The 22581-nt window shown below is 40.6% G+C and overlaps 1 protein-coding gene across 2 annotated transcripts in view; it reads right to left on the bottom strand.

Moving 5' to 3' along the window:
* Positions 1-22581, bottom strand: part of plcl1 (phospholipase C like 1) — a 546809-nt gene that overhangs the window by 140669 nt on the left and 383559 nt on the right. For both annotated transcript variants that reach the window (XM_068035700.1, XM_068035701.1), the window contains 2 exons: positions 6572-9043; positions 3321-3524 (listed from right to left, as the gene is read on the bottom strand). In XM_068035700.1, the coding sequence (XP_067891801.1) occupies positions 3321-3524; positions 6572-9043 (2676 nt within the window). The remainder of the gene's footprint in view (positions 1-3320; positions 3525-6571; positions 9044-22581) is intronic.

Genomic DNA, 22581 nt, shown 5'->3' with positions numbered 1-22581 from the left:
CCATGTGACAGGGGGTACTCCACCACCAGCAAAAGGCTGGCAGGCCTGAGGAATCGACCCTAAGTGGCCCTTAATTAAAATGTCTGCTTCCAATCGTTGGGCAGCCACTCTGTATCCAATCCTGCAATTGGGAAACTTCCCCAGGACTGCAACAAGCAGCCATCCTGACGCGGCACCCCGCTATTTTCCTGGCCCCTCCACTGCCCACCCTGCCACTCCTGGGCCAGGGAAATCCTGTCCTTGTAAATGTTTTAAATGTTTTACATGCTTTATCTTTGTGGATGCTAGAGCTGCACCTGCCAGCCTAGCCCGGCCTGTTTTTAAGTCCTCTTTTACTCTTACGAGGAAGATTTTAAAAGGCCTATGTGGATACCCATTAAGCTGTTAAGGAACGGGAGGAATTTTGTCCTGATAGGGTGGATAAACTGGATCAAGATGAGGAGAACCCTAAGGAGAGCCATATCACCTGAGATCCTGAAATCTGTTATAATTTTACGGTCTACAATTTGAGCCTTAAAATAACATTAGATTGAGATGACCAAAGGTAGAATTATCAAATTCTCTGTCTTTGTCATCAATGTAAGGGGGAAAAAAGTCAAATTAAACTATTTGCTCATGAAGTTCCTTCATATTGAATGATTTAGAGTTTTCGCCAGCCAAACATCCTGATTCAAGATGGGGTTGACAATCAAGATTTTACAAATATTTATGGACTCATGAGGTGTCACAGCTACAGAAGATTTTAACATGCAAATTTTAGTTTAATTTTATTCTTGTTTGTTTTAATTTTTGTTGAATTTAAGTGACTAATTGATAATTAAGTTAATAAAATGTAGTCCTAATCTTGCCTTAATTAACGAATTATAATTGCAACACATTGACTGATGATGGAATTGACTTCCAATACCCTATTAATGAACAGATCTGTACCTTTGCTCCTTCCTTCATTGGGTGTGCTTCCATGCTTGGTGTTATTCTTTGGCTCCACACAATTGAAGAAAGGAAAGGAGCAAAGGAAAGAAGGGAGGGACAGAAGGAAGAAGGGAAGGAAGAAAATAAATAAATGCTGTCATGGACTTGTAATTATTTTTCTCCTCGGATTAAAACAGTGTGCCTTTAAGAATCTGTCTGAAAACAGTGCGCCTTTCAGACAGGGAGAGAAGTTTTGGATTTCTGGGGACAGAGTGCCACAGCTGCATTTTGCTACCTAGGCAACAGCAGGAGAGAGAGGTCACATGTTTCCATTTAACTGTGGGTAATACTGGCAAAAACCAGTCTGAACCAGACTCACCAGGAAGCGTATTGAAAAGAGCTGTCCATTCTCTCTCAGCAGGAATTCTACAAGGAGCTACAGGCTGAATTACTTGCCTAAAAAGGAAAGAACTCTTTTGAGAAACCATTTGGTATTGCTGAAGGAACTGATGATTCCCGCTGCAGCCAAAGAGTTTCAATGCCTATCAAACACAGACTGCTTCATCAAATACAAGTGAAGACTTCGAGTAGCATTTGATTATTTCCACAATAATAGACATAGGTTTATCTTAATAGTGTTTAAGATTATTTAGTTTAAGATTTAGTTTTTTTAATAAATAGTTAATTTGTTGTTGTCTAAAGATACCTGGTTTGTTCTGTTTTATTTTGGGGGTTACTAGAGTTTTAATTTGGCTGTTTTCTGGTTGGGTGGAAAACTTTAATAATATGCTGCGATCTGTGGAGTGATGGGACTGAATTGACAGTGCGTTGCTCCTGTCGCGGTCGTGACAATGCACTTATATAGCGCATTTCATGACCTCAGGAGGTCCCAAAGCGCTTTACATCCAATGAAGTACTTTTGAAGTGTGGTCACTGTTTAATGTAGGAAATGCAGCAGCCAATTTGCACACAGCAAACTCCCACAAACAGCAATGCAATAATACATCTCCTCCGAAAGACGTCACTTCCAACACTGCAACATCCCTCAGTACTGCACTGGAGTGCTAGCTTTGATTTTTGCATTCAAGTCCTGGAGAGGTCATACAGTCATAGAATAATACAGCACAGAAACAGGCCCTTCGGCCCATTGTGTCTGTGCCAGACATCAAGCACCTAACTATTCTAATCCCATTTTCTAGCACTTGGCCCGTAGCCTTGTATGCTATGGTGTTTCAAGTGCTCATCTAAATACTTCTTAAATATTGTGAGGGTTCCTGCCTCTACCACCACTTCAGGCAGTGCGTTCCAGATTCCAATCACCCTCTGAGTGAAAAGTTTTTTCCTCAAATCCCCTCTGAACCTCCTGCCCCTTACCTTAAATCTATGCCCCCAGGTTATTGACCCCGTCGCTAAGGGAAAAACCTTCTTCCTATCTACCCTATCTATGCCCCTCATAATTTTGTATACCTCAATCAGGTCCCCCCTCAGCCTTCTCTGCTCGAAGGAAAACAACCCTAGCCTTTTCAGTCTCTCTTCATAGCTGAAATGCTCCAGCCCAGGCAACATCCTGGTGAATCTCCTCTGCACCCTCTCCAGTGCAATCACATCCTTCCGATAGTGTGGTGCCCAGAACTGTACACAGTACTCCAGCTGTGGCCTAACTAGCATTTTATACAGCTCCATAATAACCTCCCTGCTCTTATATTCAATGCCTCAACTATTAAAGGCAAGTATCCCATATGCCTTCCTAACCACCTTATCTACTTGTGCTGCTGCCTTCAGTGATCTATGGACAAGTACATGAACCCACAACCTCTGACAGAGCAATGCATTTTCCTTCGCTTTTCCTCTTCACCAGGCAGGTGTCTTGATCTTAATACAAAATATTGGTTAAAGCGACAAAGTAGGTTGCCTTGCAAGAAGAAATGCATTTGGTACATCTCAGTCCTCAGCCAAGGAACAATTTTGTTGAAGGAAAAAAGATGACAACAGCAGTGGTGATACTTCAGGATGAAAAGGTTGAATGTCTTAAGTGCTATAACAGCAACTATCCTTAAAATTGCTTTGAACGAAAGCATTATGGAATAAACATGACACTATTTCCAAATAGGAACAAGACGTTGAACAAAATGAAAAATAAAGTTCCATCCTCTCCTGGAGTGAGCATTAACTTCTAAAGTAAGCTTTCTTATTTTGAACTGTCCAATTATTCGATGATGACAGATTAAGATGAACATTAATCTCATAAAATCTAGTAGTCTGAGAAATAATTTTATCATATTTTTCACTTGCATTATATGTACATAAACAAGCTGAAAACATCTAAAGGCAGAAACCAGTGGTCAATATTGTTGAATATATAAGACATATGAATATTATTTGGTTTACATATTTAAAAACATCCCTACCAGGTCATAAGATGACAGAACCTTCTTTTGTACATCAGGTACCATCCCAAAGGGTTCCAAATATGGGTACTTGTCCTTCATGGTGAGTGTTACTGCAGATGTGTTGTCACTGTTCAATAATCTTGAGGACAGGGTCAGTATACACTGAGTCAGATTGGCAGTGGGAGCTAAGCCACATATTTCCTTAAAGGAGACGATGGCATTCTGTACAGAAGGAAATAAAGAAAATGTAATAAGTGAGCATTCAAGACTTGGTCTAATATTTTATGGATTAACTACCATTAATACACATTTTATCAAACCTCTAAGCAGTGTTGGCCAGGAAAATGAGAGAAAATTTGCTTAAAATAATTGTAATGAATAATTGCAACTGCAAACTAAAAAGAAAGTTTGACCAATCTCCTAAAAACTCAGTTGTTTATCTTTATTTGTACTTATGCAATAAATGCAATGACCAAGTCCTTAAGTTTTTTTTTTCTTATTATGGTTGGATCCATGCAATGTGCACCAATGGTGGATCACCGCAAACAACACAAATTTTACTGAAATCATGTGTAAAAGAAGCTCCTCATCACTTGCCTAGCAATCACCTCTCCCTCAGAAGTCACTGATTAAAATCAGAAGTTCAGACATTTATTTTAAACAATGGTGTACCCCATTTAGACTTAAGTCAACTTGTTACAGCTCTGGTTTTCAATGCAGCAATTCACTAATTTTATCACTATGCATTTTATATATATATAATTTAAAATCAGTTTAATCTATAAACATCAAATATGTAGATCAAAGTCATTACCCTGTGTGAAAATGCTATTATTTACTATTAATTACTATACCATATGTTAATTGTGTATTCATTGTGTTTAATTCTAGGCAGGTGGTCCGCACTAACTGCAGATTTGCTTGTGGCCCTATAAGTGGGCACTGACTGAAACAGTGGTTGTTGGGTGAGAAGGTGCTTGCTTGTAATCTGTAACTGTGTAAATAAATGCCTTTAAAGGTGTGTACAGATTGGCTCCAGTTATATCCTTCACCAACTGACTTTCTGGACTTCAACACTATACACTATTAAAGAATGAATATTAAAACAAGCTATTTAAATTTAAATTCTGATGCATTTTTGGGGTTTTTTTGTCCTCACAATAGCATAAAATTTTCTTGAACTGACATTTAAACCAAATTATGTTAAACTAAGATTCAGCCATTTCAACAACAATAACTTGTATTTATATGGCACCTTTAATTCAATAAAATGCCCCATGGCACTTTAAAGGAATGTAATAAAGCAAATTTGGCACTGAGCCCTATAAGGATATATTAGGGCAGATAACCAACAGCTTGGTCAAAGATAAAAGCAAAATACTGCGGATGCTGGAAATCTGAAATAAAAACAAGAAATGCTGGAGTTCTGAAGAAGGGTCACTGACCCGAAACGTTAACTCTGCTTCTCTTTCCACAGATGCTGCCAGACCCGCTGAGTGGTTCCAGCAGCTTGGTCAAAGAGGTAGGTTTTAAGGAGTGTCTTAAAGGAGGAAAGAGAGGTGGAGAGGCAGAGAGGTTTAGGGGAGGAATTCCAGAGCTTAGGGCCTTGGCAGCTGAAGGCACAGCAACCAATGGTGAATGGATTAAAATCAGGGATGCTCAAGAGGCTGGAATTGGATGAGCGCAGATATCTCAGAGGGTTGTGAGGCTGGAGGAGATAACAGAGATATGGAGGGGAAAGGCCAATGAGAGATCTGAAAACAAGGATGAGAATTTTAAAATGGAGGCAATGCTTAACCAGGAGCCAATGTAGGCCAGCGAGCACAAGGGTGAGGAGGAATAGGACTTGGTGTGAGTTAGGACACAGGCAGCAGAGCTCTGGATGACCTCAAGTTTACAGAAGGCAGAATGTGGGAAGCCAGACAAGAGTGCATTCGAATAGACGAGCTTGGAGATAACAAAGGCATGGATGAGGGTTTCAGCAGCAGATGAGCTGAGGTAGGGGTGGGGTCAGGCAACATTATGGAGGTGAAAATAGATGGTCTTGGTGATGGAGCGGATATGTAGCCGGAAGCTCATCTCAGGGTTAAATATGACACTGACATTACAAACATTCTGGTTCAGCCTCGAACAGTTGCCAGGGAGAGGGATGGGGCCGGTGGCTGTGGAACAAAGTTTGTCATGGGGACCGCAAAATGGCTTTGGTCTTCCGAATATTTCAGCTCAAGGGCATAGGGTTTAAAAAAAAATACAAACCTGCAGGCATCCTAACATCAGCAATTTATTAACACACATGCTTACTAACATTCCCATTATCACACTTTACATCAAAAATGCATCCATGCACAGTGCAATGGCAGTAAAGAACAGAAGTACAATTCCCTGACATTTTTCTGCTGCAACAAGGTAATGAACAGAGATCATATTTTGCATTCAAAAATTTGGATTGGGCTCATCCCTTAGCTGTGGTGGTAGGACAACTAGAGGACCAACTAACTGACTGGTAAAAAATTAAAAGAAGGAAACATTTTCATTGAATAGCACCTTTCATGACCTCAGGATGTCCCAATGCGTTTTAAAGATAATGATGTATTTTTGAACTATTGTCACTGTTATCATGTAGGAAAGGTGGCAGCCTAGTTATGTGCAGCAAGCTCCCATAAATGGCAATGAAAAGTTTTCATTTATATACTGCCTTTAAAGTAGTAAAATGTCCCTAAGCGATTCACAGCAGCGTTATCAAACAACATTTGACACCACATAAGGAGATGTTAGGAAGAGTTAAGTCCTAAGAACATCTTAGAGCTTAGGGCCTAGGTAGCTGAAGGCATGGCTGTCAATGGTGGAGTGATTAAAATCAGAGATTGACAATAGGTTAAATTGGAGGAGTGCAGAGATCTCAGAGGGTGGTAGGACTGAAAAAGGTGACACAGATAGGGCGAGGCCTTGGAGGGTTGCCACAAAATCCCAATTTGCGAAGGCTACTAAGGCTCCTGCCATTTTGCAGCAGGCACCTGGCCCATTCATGTCAAGTAGCCCACAAAAATGGCAGAGGCCCAGATATTGCTGGAATCAGAGCAGTAGGTGCTGTGGTGCTATTTTGCTCAGGCCTCTGTCCAGTTCCCACCTAAAGGAGGGGATGTAAATTGCACCCCTACGTGTTTAGCAAACCCAGCTGTGTACTCACTTTCAGTGCAATTTATAAGTGATACATAGACCAGTTGCTTAGTTCAACATTACAAAAGATTTTATCTCCAATAATTAATTACCTGCACATTTTCTCGGATATCTGCAGCTTCTCGTAATGGATGGCCTGCAATTTTGAATGTATCATCAATAACCTTGATCCCAGTACTCCTTAACATGGAATATTTTATTGTGTTCTTCCCTTTTCTGACTGAATATCCACGCTTGTGAGCCTTTCCCCCACCTCTTCGGTCAGTTATTGCAATATGAACAAAAAGCGTAGCAAGTTCAATTTCTTCCCCAGTGAATGAGTGCAGCGGAATATGCCGATAACCAGACTGCAGACATTCATATGGGATAGTGTACTGGCCGATAAATTCATCCCCAATGTAGTCATCATCTAAAACAACAAATCGAACCATTACAAGCTCAGGCAGGTTGATTTCAAATTCCAAACTTTCATCAAAAATAGGATTCTCTCCATTTTGATGAACAGTTCTGGTCCTCATCTCTGCACAATCTTCAGGAATTCCACGAATTTCCACATACACATATGGATCTATGACATCCCCTTTCGTACCAGAATCTTTAGGCTTCGGAAACATCTGACCACTGATTATTTTTATATGTAGAACCTGAGGTAAGACTCCTGGAACTATTCCCTTAGTATAGGCATTGAAGTAGGACACCTTATCACGCATGACCGCAGGCCGTAGGACATAACCACAGCACCCATTCTGTCGGAACCAACCAATGTTAAGATCTAACATTGGGCCTGGGGTCTGATAGTTGATGGTTACAATTTGGCAGCCACAATTCCAGAATTCTTGTGGATTCAAATTGCTTGACTCTAAACCCAAGTGGCCAGAATACACTCGTGACAGAAATCTCTTATTATAGTTCACAAACTCTTCTGGATATTCATTTGCCAATGTGCGTGCCTCAGGTTCACTAAAGTTGCATATTTCCCAGTATTTCTGATTCTTCATTGAAAACTTAAAATTTTTGAATTCCACAGTCTGACATAGAGTGACCAAATCAGAGAGTTCCCTACACAGATGAATGGTCCGCTTAGTAACAAAAAATGTATCAGTCAACCTTCGGGAAACCTCTGCTTCTTCATCTTCGTCTGTCACATCACTTTCTGATAAAGTACTGTGTTGTGGCAATTTCATGCCCTTCAATATAATTTTTCTCTTCAGCTTCTCTGGTGATGGTAGGTAGCATTCTGTTGAATTTGGTGGTTCTGTAAATATTTTGTTGCCAAAGATCATTTTCATTTTCTGGGCCATGACTTTTTGTTGTCCTACTGTGCAGTGATTTCTCAAACACAAAATTAAAGGGTACTCTGAAGTTACAAAGGCATACTGATTAATCACTTTAACGACATTATGAAAGCTGATTGGTGAGGTCACATTGTTTCGTTTACTAACGACTGGCTCGTTATTTGGACCATTATACACATCAAGCTCAATACTTCTGCAGCCCATCTTTAAGGCCCTAACATATTCGTGCAGATCAGAAGGGCTTCCAGTGGTGTTTTCTGTTAGATAGGTGTTGTGAGATGCATTGATATAATAGTGGGATAGTGGCTGAGTCATATCCTGACAGACTTTCTTGTGCTCTGGATCAAATATATTACACTCTGATGATACCAGGTACCGTGTAAAGCCATCAATACCAAGATGACCCTGCACCTGGCCTTGCTGTGAAGGCTCATACCTCCGTATAAGATCAAGGCACATTTCCTCTGTTGCTTGTATCATTCCTTGTTCAGTTTCTAAAAAAAACATCAAGTCTTTGGCATCTAGGTACTCTTTATTCCTAGAAATTTGCATAAGTAAGAAATATACCTCAGGCCTAGTGCAAAGATCATGGTAAACATCATAAAACTCCTCCTTTGTTACCCTGGTGGTTAGCTTTCCTTTATGTTTCTGTATCTCTCTAAACTTAATTCTGATTTTTGATTCTTTCAAACCTTGATTGAGTTGCTTTATCAGCCTCACAGCTTTGTCTTCCAACATAATTCCATTACCATCTACATCAGCTTGTTCAAACACAGAATGGAGCCATGTGGTCCTCAGTGTATTTTGGTTGCCTTTTATCAAATCCGGGGCTTGGTTACTATGTGAAGTGACATAACGGAGGCCTGTAACCCAGATGTTAGCTACGTCCGCAGAATTGGCTACCAGATCCAAAGACTCATAGTTTTCCCCATATATTAACGAGAAGGAACAGTCTTCACAAATTTGATCCACAACTGCACAGCTTCTGAAAGTCTCTGTGTTTTTTCCAACACGGACCTCTTTAAGGGAAGAAACATCAAGTTTAGCCTTTTCAGGATCTTTCTTGGAAGGTTCCCAACGCAAAGCCTGAAGATCAAGGTCTAAAGTAAAAAAGCGACTATAGATGCGAGTATTTGAACGTATTTTCTTCAGCTCACAGCCGGCCTGCATGAAGCTAATACAGTCACTGGCACTGTTAATTTTCCTTTCAGAAGGCATGCTACTGAATGATACAGTTTTCTTTTGTTCTTGTTTCTGTCTTGTGGAATCCTATGGACAAATACAAAACAAAAGATGTAAGAATGATTATCAAATTTCAATATAACTCAGACAAAATAATAGATTGTAACTATCCTGTTTATTTTTCTTCCTCTTTACCAGAACCACATTCTCTATCCCATAATCAAAAATAAAATCTTATGCTGCTCTTGAGAATGGCAAGAAAAGGTGCACAGAAGTTAGAATCATAAAACAGTACAGCATAGAAGGAGGCCATTTATCCCATCTTGTCTGTGCTAACTCTTTTGAAGAGCAACCCAATTAGTCTTATTCTTTCCCCATGTCCCTGTAATTTTTCCTCTTTCAAGTATTTATCCAATTCTCTTTCAAAGGTTACTGTAGGATCTGTATCCAGCACCCTATCAGGCAGTACATTCCAAATTCTAACCACTCATAGCATGAAAAAGTTTTCCCTCATGTTAGCTCAGGAAGACTTAAAACCATTCCCTCCACGACTCCCTGGTCCACTCCTTAATCACCCTGAACACCTCTCCCATTCCCATGGCACCTTCACATACAAACGCAGGATGTGCAAAACCTGACCTTTTACCTTCTCCTTTCTCAACACACAAGACCCCAAACACACCTTCCAGGTTAAACAGTGATTTACTTGTACTTTTTTCAACTTAGTACACAGTATTCGCTGCTCATGATGTGCTTTCTTCTACACAGGGAGATCAAATGCAGATTGGGTGATCACTTTGTGGAACACCTCTGTTCAGTCCGCAAGTGTGACCCTGAGCTTGTGGGCGCCTGTCATTTTAATTCGCTGGTCCACTCCCGTTCTTCTTTTCTCTTTTACTCATTTGTGGGATGTGAGTGTTGCTGGCATTTATTGCCCATCCCTAATTGCCCTTGAGAAGGTGGTGGTGAACCACCTTCTCGAACTGCTGCAGTCCATGTGGTGCACATACACCCACAGTGCTGTTAGGAAGGGAATTCCAGGTTTATGACCTCACGACAGTGAAGAAACGGCGATATAGTTCCAAATCAGTGACTTGGTGGGTAACCTGCACGTGGTGGTGTTCCCATGTATCAGCTGCCCTTGTTCTTCTAGGTGGTAGAGGCTGTGGGTTTGGGAGGTGCTGTTCAAGGAGCCTTGGCGAGTTGCTGCAGTGCATCTTGTAAATGACACACACTGCTGCCACGATGTGCTAGTGGTAGAGGGAGTGAACGTTTAAGGTGGTGGATGGGTGCCGATCAAGTGGGCTGCTTTGTCCTGGATGATATCGAGCTTCTTGAGTGTTGTTGGAGGTGTTATGAACGCTGGACTTTGTAGTACAGTTATGTTTTAAAAACTGTGATCTTTAATGCAGTGAAAATGGACATTTGGAGGAAAGGTGTGAGCTCATACAAAATCTTCCCAAACAAGCCAGAGATGTCGTTTACCATGAGAACAAGGAACCCAAATCAAAAACCCTTTTGAAAGCAGGGTGTAACAACAAAAGGTCAATGGATTTTGCTCTCCTAGACTCAGATTGTAAATAGGGAGCCAGGAGTTCCAAAATGCAGATTTGAGTTGCAATTTTTAACACCTGGAAACAAAGGAAGGTCCAGGTGGTTTTGCTATAATCAGAATTATGGTCTCTGAGAATTGTCAAAGGCAAATGACTATTGATTTTTGATCTGGATAAATTTGAGAGGTTTTTCTAGGTCTGGGCATTGAAAGGAAGAAACAAAGACCAGCATTCAGTTGTGCAGCCTAGAGAGCGAGAGCGAGCCAGAGAGAGAACGCGAGAGAGAGAACGCGAGAGAAACTGGTGGGCGGTTTCTGGGGCAACAGTTGCTCTCAGATCACCGTTATAGAAAAAGGATTCTAAGATTTGAACCAGGGTCGAAAGCTCAAGGTTTACGGAGAAGAAAAGACCAACGGGGTCACTAGAGATTGCCTTATTAATGGAAGTCCACTCAAATTTGCTCAGAAAAAGTGAACAAAGAGGACGTTGACTTGAGAAGGACACTGGGAGATCCAACCCAATGCAGCTGAGAGGAGTTTGGAACTTTTAACTGCAAGGATACCTTTTTCAATGAGAACACTGTGTAATGTATAAAAATGGTGCGTGGTTTTCCAGTGTGTTAATAAGTTAATGAGAAATGCCTTCCTCTGTAATTCAGTGTATTAGCTACCTACCAAGTACTGATTGGTTAATGTTGATTTTTAGTTTCGTTGTTAAAAGTCTTAAAATGTGAAATCTTTGTTGTGTAATTCTTTAATCGGTCTGGGAAGTTCATATTTCTTGTTTTAAAGTTGGCAGTCTCTACTGAGATCATAACACAAGCAAGTGAAGAGCATTCCATCACACTCCTAACTTATGCTTGTAGATAGTGGACAGGCTTTGGTGAGTCAGGAGATGCGTTAATTGGAGCAGAATTCCCAGCTTCTGACCTGCTCGCTCCTCAGCCTTTTCCATAGCTAATCAAAACCTTACAATACAATGATCACTGTTCTCTAAATGTTCCCCTACTGACACTTGATCCACCTCATTGTCCAGAGCCAGATCGAGCAATGCCTCCTTCCTTATTGGGCCAGAAGTCTGCTGCTTAAGAAAATTCGCCTGGATACACTTCAGAAACTCTTCCCCCTCTCTGCACTTTACGCTACTATGATACCAGTCAATATTAGGATAATTAAAGTTTCCCATTATCACTACCCTATCGTTTTTTCACCTCTCTGTAATTTCCCTGCAAATTTCTTCCAATATACCTTTCCCACTAATTGGTGGCCTATAGAATACACCCAATAGTACAATGGCACCTTTACTCTTAACTCTAACCCAATAGATTCTGTCTTTGACACCTCCAAGATTACTTCCCTCTCCCCAATACTGTAATAGTCTCCTTAATCTATACAGCCACCCCTTCTCCTTTCTTTCCTTCCCTTTCTTTCATGAACACTTTGTTTCCAGGAATATTTAGTACCCAGTTCTGCCCTTTTTGAGCCAGGTCTCCATTATCACCATTACAACATATCCCCATGTGGCTATCAGCACCTGACGCTCACCAAACATACTTACCACTTGCTTTGTGCATTAACATGCATACACTGTAAACCTGAACTGTATTTGCACCTAGTCTGACCCCACGTAATACCTTACCATTTCTTACTCTAGGATTATCTGTCTCTCCCAATCCTTTGTGCACTTTGTTTCTCCTTTTTAATGCTACATCCTGGTTCCCATCCCCCTGCCAAATTCGTTTAAACACTCTCCCACAGCACTAGCAAAGCACCCCACGAGGGTACTGGTCCCAATCCGTCGACACTGTACAGGTCCCATCTCCCCCAGAAGCAGTCCCAATGTCCCAACTTTTTTAAAATTCATTTTTGTGTAATGTGGGCATCGCTGGCTAGGCCAATATTTATTCCCATCCCTAATAGCCCTTGAACTGACTAGCTTGCTAGGCAATTTCAGAGGGCATTTAAGAATCAACCCCACAGCCGTTTGTCTGGAGGCACATGTAAGCCAGACCAGGTAAGGACGGCAGATTTCCTTCTCTAAAGGATATTACCATAGTACCACACCTTGCTTATGAGTCACCACGTACATTTACAAATTTGACACGTCATAAGTCATTAAAACATCAGTACAGTGTGTAATTTTCAGTTCTGACCCTCTTATCGCTTATATTTTTAAGAGAATTCTCCCTTCTAAATAAAGATATAATTGATGCATAAATTTATGACATGAATCCTTCCACTCAAGACTTTGATACCTCCCTGCTTTCCTCTCATGAATATACTATCCAAACATTCTGTCCATTTAGGCCTCTGACTGCCATCAACAATCACCTTACGCAGCTTACACTACGGGAGTATCTTAGTATAGATTTTTTAAATTGTTCTTGGGATGTGGGCAACACTGGCCAGCCAGGATTTGTTGCCGAGGGAGTCAACCTCATAGTGGGGAGCTACAATAATGTGTAAAGTAGACTAGGTAGCACAGGCAGACTCCCTTCCCTGCAAGGCATTAGCGAATAAGTTCAGTTTGTACAACAATCCAGCAGCTTTCATGGACATCGTTTTCTGCTATCAAATTTATTGAACTTAATTTCACAATTTTCCGTGGTAGAATTTGAATTCTTGGCCTCTGGATTGCTAGTCTAAGATCATAAGTGTTAGGCTACTGTACCCTACTGATGCCACAAACACACAAGTAGAGCTGGTAAAATATACAAAAGGAAAATACTGCAATTTTGGAAATGTGAAATAAAAACAGAAAATGCTGGAAATACTCAGCAGGTCCAGCAGCATCTGTGGACAAAGAAAGAGAGTTAACATTTCAGATCTGTGACCTCTAATCAGAACTGGGAAAAGTTAGAAATGTTTTGAGCAAGTGAAAGGAGTAAATGTGGGAAGAAGAAGAAAAGAGAAGACCTGTGGTAGGGTGGAGGGCAGGAGAGATTAAATGTCAAAAGGTTTCCTGATGCAAGGCCAAAGGGATAATGGGACAAGTAAAGAAACAAAGGATGTGTCTGGAGGAGGTACGAATGACAGGATAGCTGCCATCCGAATGAAAAGAATAGGAAATAAGAGACAAACAAAAGAAAAAAAACAAACCAGGAAGGACACACAAAACAAAATGGGGCACAGGTTATGAACTAAAACTGTTGAACTCAGTTTTGAGCCCAGAAGCCTGTAAAGTGCCCAGTCAAAAGATGAAGTGCTGTTCCTCAAGCTTGCATTGAGCTTCCTTGGAACACTGTACCAGGCCACGGGAAGACAGGTCAGAGTGCAGCAAAATGGAGAATTATAATGACAGGTGACTGACAGCTCGGGGTCACACTTGTGGACTGAACTGAGGTGTTCCTCTAAGTGATCACTTAGTCTGCGTTTGGTCTCCCCAGTGTAGAGACCACCACATCATGAGCAGAAAATACAGTATACTAAATTGAAAGAAGTACAGGTAAATCACTGTTTCACATGGGAAGAATGTTTGAGGCCTTGGACAGAGAGACGGGAGGAGGTAAAAGGGTATATTGGGTACTTGCATGGAAAGGTGTCGTAGGAAGAGGAGAGGGTGTTGAGGGTGACTAAGGAATGGACTAGGGTATCATAGAGAGAACAGTTCCTTCAGAATGCTGAAATGGGAGTCAAGTGGATGATATGTTTGGTGGTGGCATCATACTGGAGGTGGTGGAAATGGTGGAGGATGGTCCGTTGAATATAGAGGCTGGTGAGATGGAAGGTGAAGACAAGGGAAACCCTATCATGGTTTTGGGAAGGAGGGGAAGGGGTAAGAGCAGGTGCATGAAATAGAACTGACATGATCGAGGGTCCTGTCAATCACGGTGGGGGGATCCTTGGTTGAGGAGAAAGGAAGATATAACAGAAGCGCTAGTATGGAAGATTGTCAGAACAGATGTGACGGAGACAGAGAAACTGGGAGAATGGAATAGACTACTTACAGGAAATAGGGTGTAAGGAAGTGTAGTCAAGATAGCAGTCTGAATCGGTGGGCTTATAGTGAATATTGAATATACAAAAATGCACGCATCTGCCTCCAGAAATTCCAGGGAGATGTTGCCCTAGAAAATGGATGAGTTGAGCATGATAGACATTTTCTTGCACTTTAAACAGTCTTTAATAGAGCTAGTCGGGAGAACAGTAAACTGCGGAACACCTCCGCTCAGTCCGTAAGCATGACCCTCAGCTTATGGTTGCTGGCCATTTCAACACCGCCCCCCCCTCTCCACCCCGCTCTCATGCTCACATCTCTATCCTGGGATTGCTGTAGTGTTCCAGCGAACATCAACGCAAGCTCGAGGAACAGCATCTCATTTACCAATTAGGCACGCTACAGCCTGCCGGACTGAACATTGAATTCAATCATTTCAGAACATGACGGTCCCCTCCCCTTTTTATGTTTAGTTTTTTTTCTTTTTTCTTTTTTATTTGGGCATTTCATTTTAGTTTGGTTAGTTTGTTTCTACTGTGCCTACCCACCATTTCCTTTTTAAAAAAAAATTAATGTTTGTGCTTGGAGTGCTTTGTGCTTTACAGTCAATTCACACCCTCTCTGTACTAATGTTTTGTCTTTCAGCACACCATTAACATACCGCTTGCCTTTGTTCCATGACCTTCTGGTCAGTTATGCTCTGTGACCTTGTCCTAGCACCACCTTCTCTTTTGTTATATGTCTTGCCCCACCCCCCACTTTACTTGCTTAAAACCTTTTACATTTCTAATATTTGTCAGTTCTGAAGAAGGGTCACTGACCTGAAACGTTAACTCTGCTTCTCTCTCCACAGATGCTGCCAGACCTGCTGAGTATTTCTAGCATTTCTTGTTTTTATAACAGGAAACTCGTATTTATTTTAAAAGGAACAAACAATGCGCAGATTTCATACACAGATTTATGGGTGCCCAACTGCTCAAACCACATACTATTTAAACTTGATGCAAACAAAAGAGTTACCACATTTACTGCATAATAAACAGACTCAATCCAAGCCAGGAAATCACAACTTCTCTTCTACAAAGTAAAACATTTTCCTACATTGCTGCAAACCGATTGTGTTGCTTTCTGTGATCAATCAAGTTCATCATGCGTGGGTGGAATTCATCTGTCCATCCCCTGTGATGGAGGACTATGTATGGCAGACAAATGAGACCTTACTGGAGTTTATCAAATGAGGGTAAATAGCCAACTATAAATGTGACCTGTTATTCTGAGTCCAGCTCTTCACTGCTGGAACTAATCAGGTCACCCACACATTCTCTCATTTAAATCAAAGAATATCAAAGCTGAATACATTTTTCCTGCACTGCCTGCAATACTAACAGCTGACCTCCTAAGGGGTGCTTGACACTAGGTTGGAAAAACCTTACAAATGATAACAAGGTACCTTATTTTCACCCTACAGCTAAGTGAGTATTAATATATCCTGTCACTTCACATTTTATTACAGCATTTTGATGACCTTATAGCTACACATAGATGCTTTTTATATCCAGCATAACCCCTTAAGACCAACCTATGCAAAACTCTTGGAGCCTGGTTCTGTAATAGTTTTGAAGCTGTTCTGCACTCAACGTAAGTGGACCAATACCAGGATAAAACCTTCACAATTTCCCAATATTTACAAACATTTAATACTATTGAGGTTAATTAGCTTGTAACACACAAGAAGAAAATTAGTTAATGTGGCCGCTTCAAAACTAGTTGCAGTTTGAAATAGAACAGCCAAAGAAATCACGGTATTTGAAGGTCATTGCACAAATGATCTTCCTACGGCATGCAGCACATTAAAGTAACATTGCAAATTTACACTTAGTGATATACTGGAGCCAATTCACACACAGTTCCCATAATCCCTTTCCATTATTGCTTCACTGAACTGTTCCATCTACTGCCCCAACTGATCCAATCTGTTTAAATGTCTTTGAAATAATTCCAGTCAAACTGGGGTGCACTCAGACTCCACAACTATAGCATCAGTGCAAAGCTAAAACCGCTACCTTGGGATGTGATATTAGGGGCACAGCCTAAACTGACTGAAGAAAAGCATGTGGTGAGACAACCTATACCAGGGACTGCCAGTCAACTTTCTTCTGGTGTTGAGATAAGGCTGCATTCACACAGCAATTGTAGCATTGGTGCAAACCCAAACTGCACCACACCTAAGCTACAACTGTAGTGTGAATGCATCCTTGGATCAATAATAATTAAAGTGACCATAACATCAGTGCTGTGCTTCTGAATCTGAAAAGATCAAATAGTTACAGAACCTTAGTAAGGTAGCTTCTCACCAACTGACTAGACTTTCTGCATATAAATGTGGTTTAGTCATACATTTTAAATTCAGTTCATTCATGATATACAACAGGTTTTCTGGGCTCTATTAAAAGCAACTAAGTAACTAAGACTATGCACATGTGGTAAATATTTTATTGTAGTTTTGAGCAATCAGCAGCACTCTGCCAGATTTTTGTTAAATTGTTGTACTTATTCTGCAATTAACTCCAACAGTGTGAAAATCTAATTATTATCCATTAAAAAATTAATCCTGAAATTCTTAGCAGTTCAATATTCTGGACATCTTCAGGAAATGTTGTGATGGAATATAATAGGCTTAATTAAGTAGAATTTGGAAATAGTGTATTATGCCTTTTAGAGTTAGAGATTGAATGGATGGTCAATTTTTAGAACTCACTGACATTCCCCTTTAAGAAGTTAGAAAATTTCAAGGTCCCTGTTATGAACAAGTTGGGAAATTCATTTGTGTCTCTGTTGTCAGGGGCTTGGAAGATAAACACACACATTGAAATATCTTGTCAGTAACAGGTAGCAATAAACCTTTTATTGGTTTATTGGAGGTTGCTTTGGGGTGCCATGGAAAGGGCAATTGACAATAAATGGAATGTACTCACAGGAACGAGAAAGGCTAAATAAACACAATTATAAACATTTTGACCAGATAAAAACTCACAACTTCACAGCAAACAAAGTTCAGTAAAACATTAAGTGGAAATGGTAATTAAAAATATGGATTTCAAAAGGAACACAGGAAGGTCACATCTAAATGCTAGGAAGTCATTTGACACCTTAGAAACAGTATAAAAATGAGAGGTTTTCAAAGCAAAGTTTAAAGGTGTTGTATCCTCAAACAACACTTCTCACCCCATGCCTTACTCAGGGGATTTAAGGTAAAAGTTTACTTTAAATTTTGATGGATATTCTGGGTATTCTAAGATAATTTTGCTGTAACATTAGCAAGGTTAAACTTTTGGATTCTATGTTAGAAATAAGATTATGTATCACATCTCTCAGTAATATTTGATATTGTGATATACGTATCCAGTTAAGAAGTTTATTGCATGTGAATTTCTTTAATAAATATATAAAAGTTAATAAATCATCTCATGCAATATTCTGTATACAGTTACAAGAACCCTCTCGCTGTGTCTCTTTATGTGGAGAGATACGTATTGAAGAGAGTTTCCCAGACCCTTATAATATCTGGGATATTTATGACTTAGCCATAATTAAAAATAGGCTATCCGAAAGATAGTAATATTTTCTGTTGATTGTCTTTCTTTGAGGGAAAGCTAGTACAATTCTTTGGATCCAAATAAGTGTCTGAGAATTTGTCTGGTTTGAACTTGATTAAAGGAGATTTACAGGGATGTACTCCTGATTTGGTTTAGTCCCTATAAGTAAAGGCCTGTTCGTCTCTGCAAAAAAAAGCCTGACCCGAGCCCGACAGAACCACATCCGACCCAAGCCTGACCCGGCCGAGTCTTTCCATTTTTTCCCACGCCCGACCCAACCTGACCCGATCATCAGTTAACTTACCTTCCGTTTTTCACTTTGGTGCTGGTCTGCACAAGCTTAAAATAACTGTAACAAAACCACCTTTCCAGTCAAAAGATCACACTAACAGTGGAGCCACTTACCTGTGACAGAGCGTGTCCGACCTGGCCCAACCCGAGCCCAAACACCAGACCCAGAAGTGCAACCCGACCCGACCCGAACCCGACACTTGTCATCGGGTCCCGTCGGGTTTGGGTCGGGTAGCAGGCCTTCGCCTATAAGGGGTTAAAGTCATAAATCACTTCAGTTGGCGCCCAAAAATGTGGTCTTGTTGTTAACAGAATCCTGTACTTATATGTTATTCTTTAATGTATATTTTAGATTTGTAAGTATGGAAGGAATGTTTCCAGTCAGTGATATTAAGACCCCGATTTAAGAATCTATAGATGGCAAACTCCTGATCACGGTTTGTGGGTCTTAAATCAGAATTTCCTAATTCTACTTTTGAAGTTTGGAAATTTCCTTTAAAGTTCACTTTAAATCCTAATTGAGGTTAGGTCCTGACACGTTTTAAGAATGCTGAAGCTGCAGCATTACGGTATGCTTTAGAAAAGGCAGATCCCATTAAGCCCAGATTGTTTTGTACAGATAGTAACTATTGTAAACCATAAAGGTAAACCCATAAAACACAAGTCGTTGTGGGAAGATATTCTCCATTTGCGAAAGGAGAAACGTAATTGTCAGGTAATTTATGTACCCGGGCATACCACTGGTTCAATACATTCAAAGGGCAATAGTCTTGCAGATGGACAGACAAAACATTCAGTCTGCATGACAACCACTTGAGAGGGGCCTGCCATAGTTAATACAATCACTAGGGCAGAACGGGCAGGTAATCAGGATGAGGAACTGATTCAGCTATTAGTCCCAATGAAAGAGAATCCAAAAGAATATCCATCAAAGTACTTCTATTCGGAGACCCCGACTGGCAATGTACTGATTAAGTTGCCCAAGGGTGTCCTGGAGGTACCCCCGAATCGCAAACGAGAACAGCTTGTAAAAGAAGCTCACAAAGGTCTAGGTCAGGCACATAGTGGTGCCCGAACAACATTATGTAAATTAACTCCTTTATATTGGTGGCCAGGCATGTTTAAAGCCTGTAAAACATATGTGACAAATTGTGAGTCGTAACTTGATTAAAAAATCATCACTTATTAAACAGCCAACGTTGGCTCCGGTGAAGCCAAAATGGATCAATTTTGTGTTGATTTCATTGGACCACTACCCCCATCAATGGGGTATAAGGTTCTTTTTTTTTTATTTTTAGAGATACAGCACTGAAACAGGCCCTTCGGCCCACCGAGTCTGTGCTGACCAACAACCACCCATTTATACTAACCCTACAGTAACCCCATATTCCCTATCACCTACCTACACTAGGGGCAATTTACAACGGCCAATTTACCTACCACCTGCAAGTTTTTGGCTGTGGGAGGAAACCGGAGCACCGGGCGAAAACCCACGCGGTCACAGGGAGAACTTGCAAACTCCGCACAGGCAGTACCCAGAATCGAACCCGAGTCCCTGGAGCTGTGAGGCTGCGGTGCTAACCACTGTGCCGGCGAACAGTTTGTATTGATGCCTGCACTTCGTTTTGCTGGCTGGTCCCCACAAAAACTATTTCAGAAACCGCACTTGTCAATGCTATTACTGACATTATTACTGTAGCTGGTGCACCCAAAATCCTACACTCTGATCAAGGTGGAGCCTTTGTTTCCAAGGTTTTTAAAGACTATTGTGTGCAAAGGGGGATTGGGTTAGAACACAGCACACCACATCATCCACAGTCAGCGGGACTGGTGGAACGTAAAAACCAGGAAGTAAAAAAGCTATTTACCGATCTGTTGAGAATCAGAGGGAATAAGTGGGCCGCCATCATTCCAGGAGTACAGTTATGACTAAATAATGTTCCCATCTGTACATCAGGGACAGTGTTTCCTCGAACACCATATTATTTAATATATGGTGCTGAAATGCATACACCACTTACTCGCAGTTCTTTTATTACCTCTACGCTTTCTGACTCCTTGACTTGACAGCAACAATTAGATTTGAAGCAAGAAATAACAGATTGAATTCATGAAAGTTAGATATAGTTCTTAGGGCTAAAGGGATCAAGGGATATGGGGAGAAAGCGGGAACAGGGTACTGGTTTGGATGATCAGCCATGATTGTATTGAAAGGCGGTGCAGGCTTGAAGGGCTGAATGGCCTACTCCTGCTCCTATTTTCTATATTTTCTATGACATTGATCAAAGGATCAGAGCAAAGACTAGACAAAAATGGGTAAATGACAAAGCTTGGCAACCTTTAACCGGGGAGTGGGTTCAAGAGAGAAAGTTTGACCAGAAACCTGGTTTGAGACCTAAGTGGAAGAAACCTGTTCAAACACATTCTGTTATTAATGAAAGAACTGTCGAAATATTTGATTACCAGCCGAATGGCAAGCACTCTTTTAAAATTGTCTCTGCAGACAACCTGAGGAGGTGTTCTAAAGGGTACAGGAATGGAGGAACAGTTCAAAGTGCGGTCGTACACTGTCTTTCAGGCCCCAGCCTGGAGGAAGGCATCGGAAACGGCGCTAATCGAAATGAAACCAACTGTTCCTCACCCACGCAGGACCTTGCAGTGCCTCAAAGGTTAATTTCACAGGGAACCACACTCAGCGCAACGAGCGATAGTCAAGTCTCAATGACAGAAGAAGGAATCACTGTGGGAAAGGAATGAAGTACTGCAGACTCTTGGTGATGAGACTTCCTCTCACGTAAAGCAACGATTAGGTACTGCTAGATTCTTTTGTTAAAGATCTTCTGGATGCAAGCAGTGCATTTGACATGACAGAGATGTCTTACTGCTTGAACACCTTACCCTATGCGATTTCTTGCAAAGAAGCATAAATAACACATTTTACTGCATTTGCCCTGAATGACATTTGGAGGGGAGGTAATGCAAGTGCTGTTCTTATTCATCATAACATTGAAAGAGTGCAATGGTACTCAGGAGAACATGGCGGAATGGCTTTTCTTTGTATGGCCAAATTAGCTTCTGATGGAAAGTACACCTGTTATAAAGATACTCAGGTTCTGAATAACAATTCTGTCCAAATGACCTCAGAATTCCCTGATGTTAAGCTCTTTTCATTTTATTCCTGGCATGAGGATGTTGGCTGGAATGTGACTGACAATAGATTAAAGCACATTTTAATGTATCTCAACAGGACATTATCAGTTCAAGATCGTGGCAGCTATGGATCCTTTCTTCTCTACCTCATCACATGGTTTCATCAATTGATCATTGATGTTCGACATTGGATACAGTCATCTCAGTAGACATCTTCCGACCTCAGATCACTGACATTTCACATAGTTTATTCTGAACTTTGTGATAGCATTATAAGATTCATTTTTGGAAAATTTAGATGATCCATGTAAAAACGTGGACTATGATTGTTGTCAATGTAGTCTTTTGTATTATTGCACTGATTCACATAATAGGGTATGACGTTTTGTTGAATGTTTATGTTTTAGGCATTGTTTAGTTTAAACAACCTATTTTTGTTGTTCGCCTTTATACAGGTCAAGAGGGGGTGTGATGGAATATAGGTATAATATTCTAGTAATTAAATAGAATTTGGAAATAGTTAGTGAATTATGCCTTTTAGAGTTAGAGATTGGATGGATTTTTTAGAGTTTTTAGAGCTCACTGACATTCCCCTTTAAGAAGTTAGAAAATTTCAAGGTCCCTGTTATGAACTAGTTGGGAAATCCATTTTTGTCTCTGTTGTCAGGGGCTTGGAAGATAAACATATACATTTAAATATCCTGTCAGTAAGAGGTAGTAACAAGCTTAATTGATTTGTGCAGCCAGTTCGGCTACGGAGGTTGCTTTGGAGTGCCATGGAAAGGACAATTAACAATAAATGGAATGTACTCACAGGAACGAGAAAGGTTAAGTAAACACAATTATAAACATTTTGACCAGATAAAAGCTCACAACTTCAACAGCAAACGAAGTTCAGTAAAACATTAAGGGGAAATGGTAATTAAAAATATGGATTTTAAAAGGAACACATGAAGGTCTCCTCTAAATGCGAGGATATCAGATGACGCCTTAGAAACAGTATAAAAATGAGAGGTTTTGAAAGTAAAGTTTAAAGGTGTTGTATCCTCAAATAACATGTCTCACCCATGCCTTACTCGGGGGATTTAAGGTAAAAGTT

The sequence above is a fragment of the Heterodontus francisci genome, chromosome 7 (assembly GCF_036365525.1).
Source record: "Heterodontus francisci isolate sHetFra1 chromosome 7, sHetFra1.hap1, whole genome shotgun sequence".
NCBI classification, from domain to species: Eukaryota; Metazoa; Chordata; class Chondrichthyes; order Heterodontiformes; family Heterodontidae; genus Heterodontus; species Heterodontus francisci.
The sequence above is the reverse complement of the archived record's forward strand: the minus strand, read 5'-3'. Positions and strand labels throughout refer to the sequence as shown.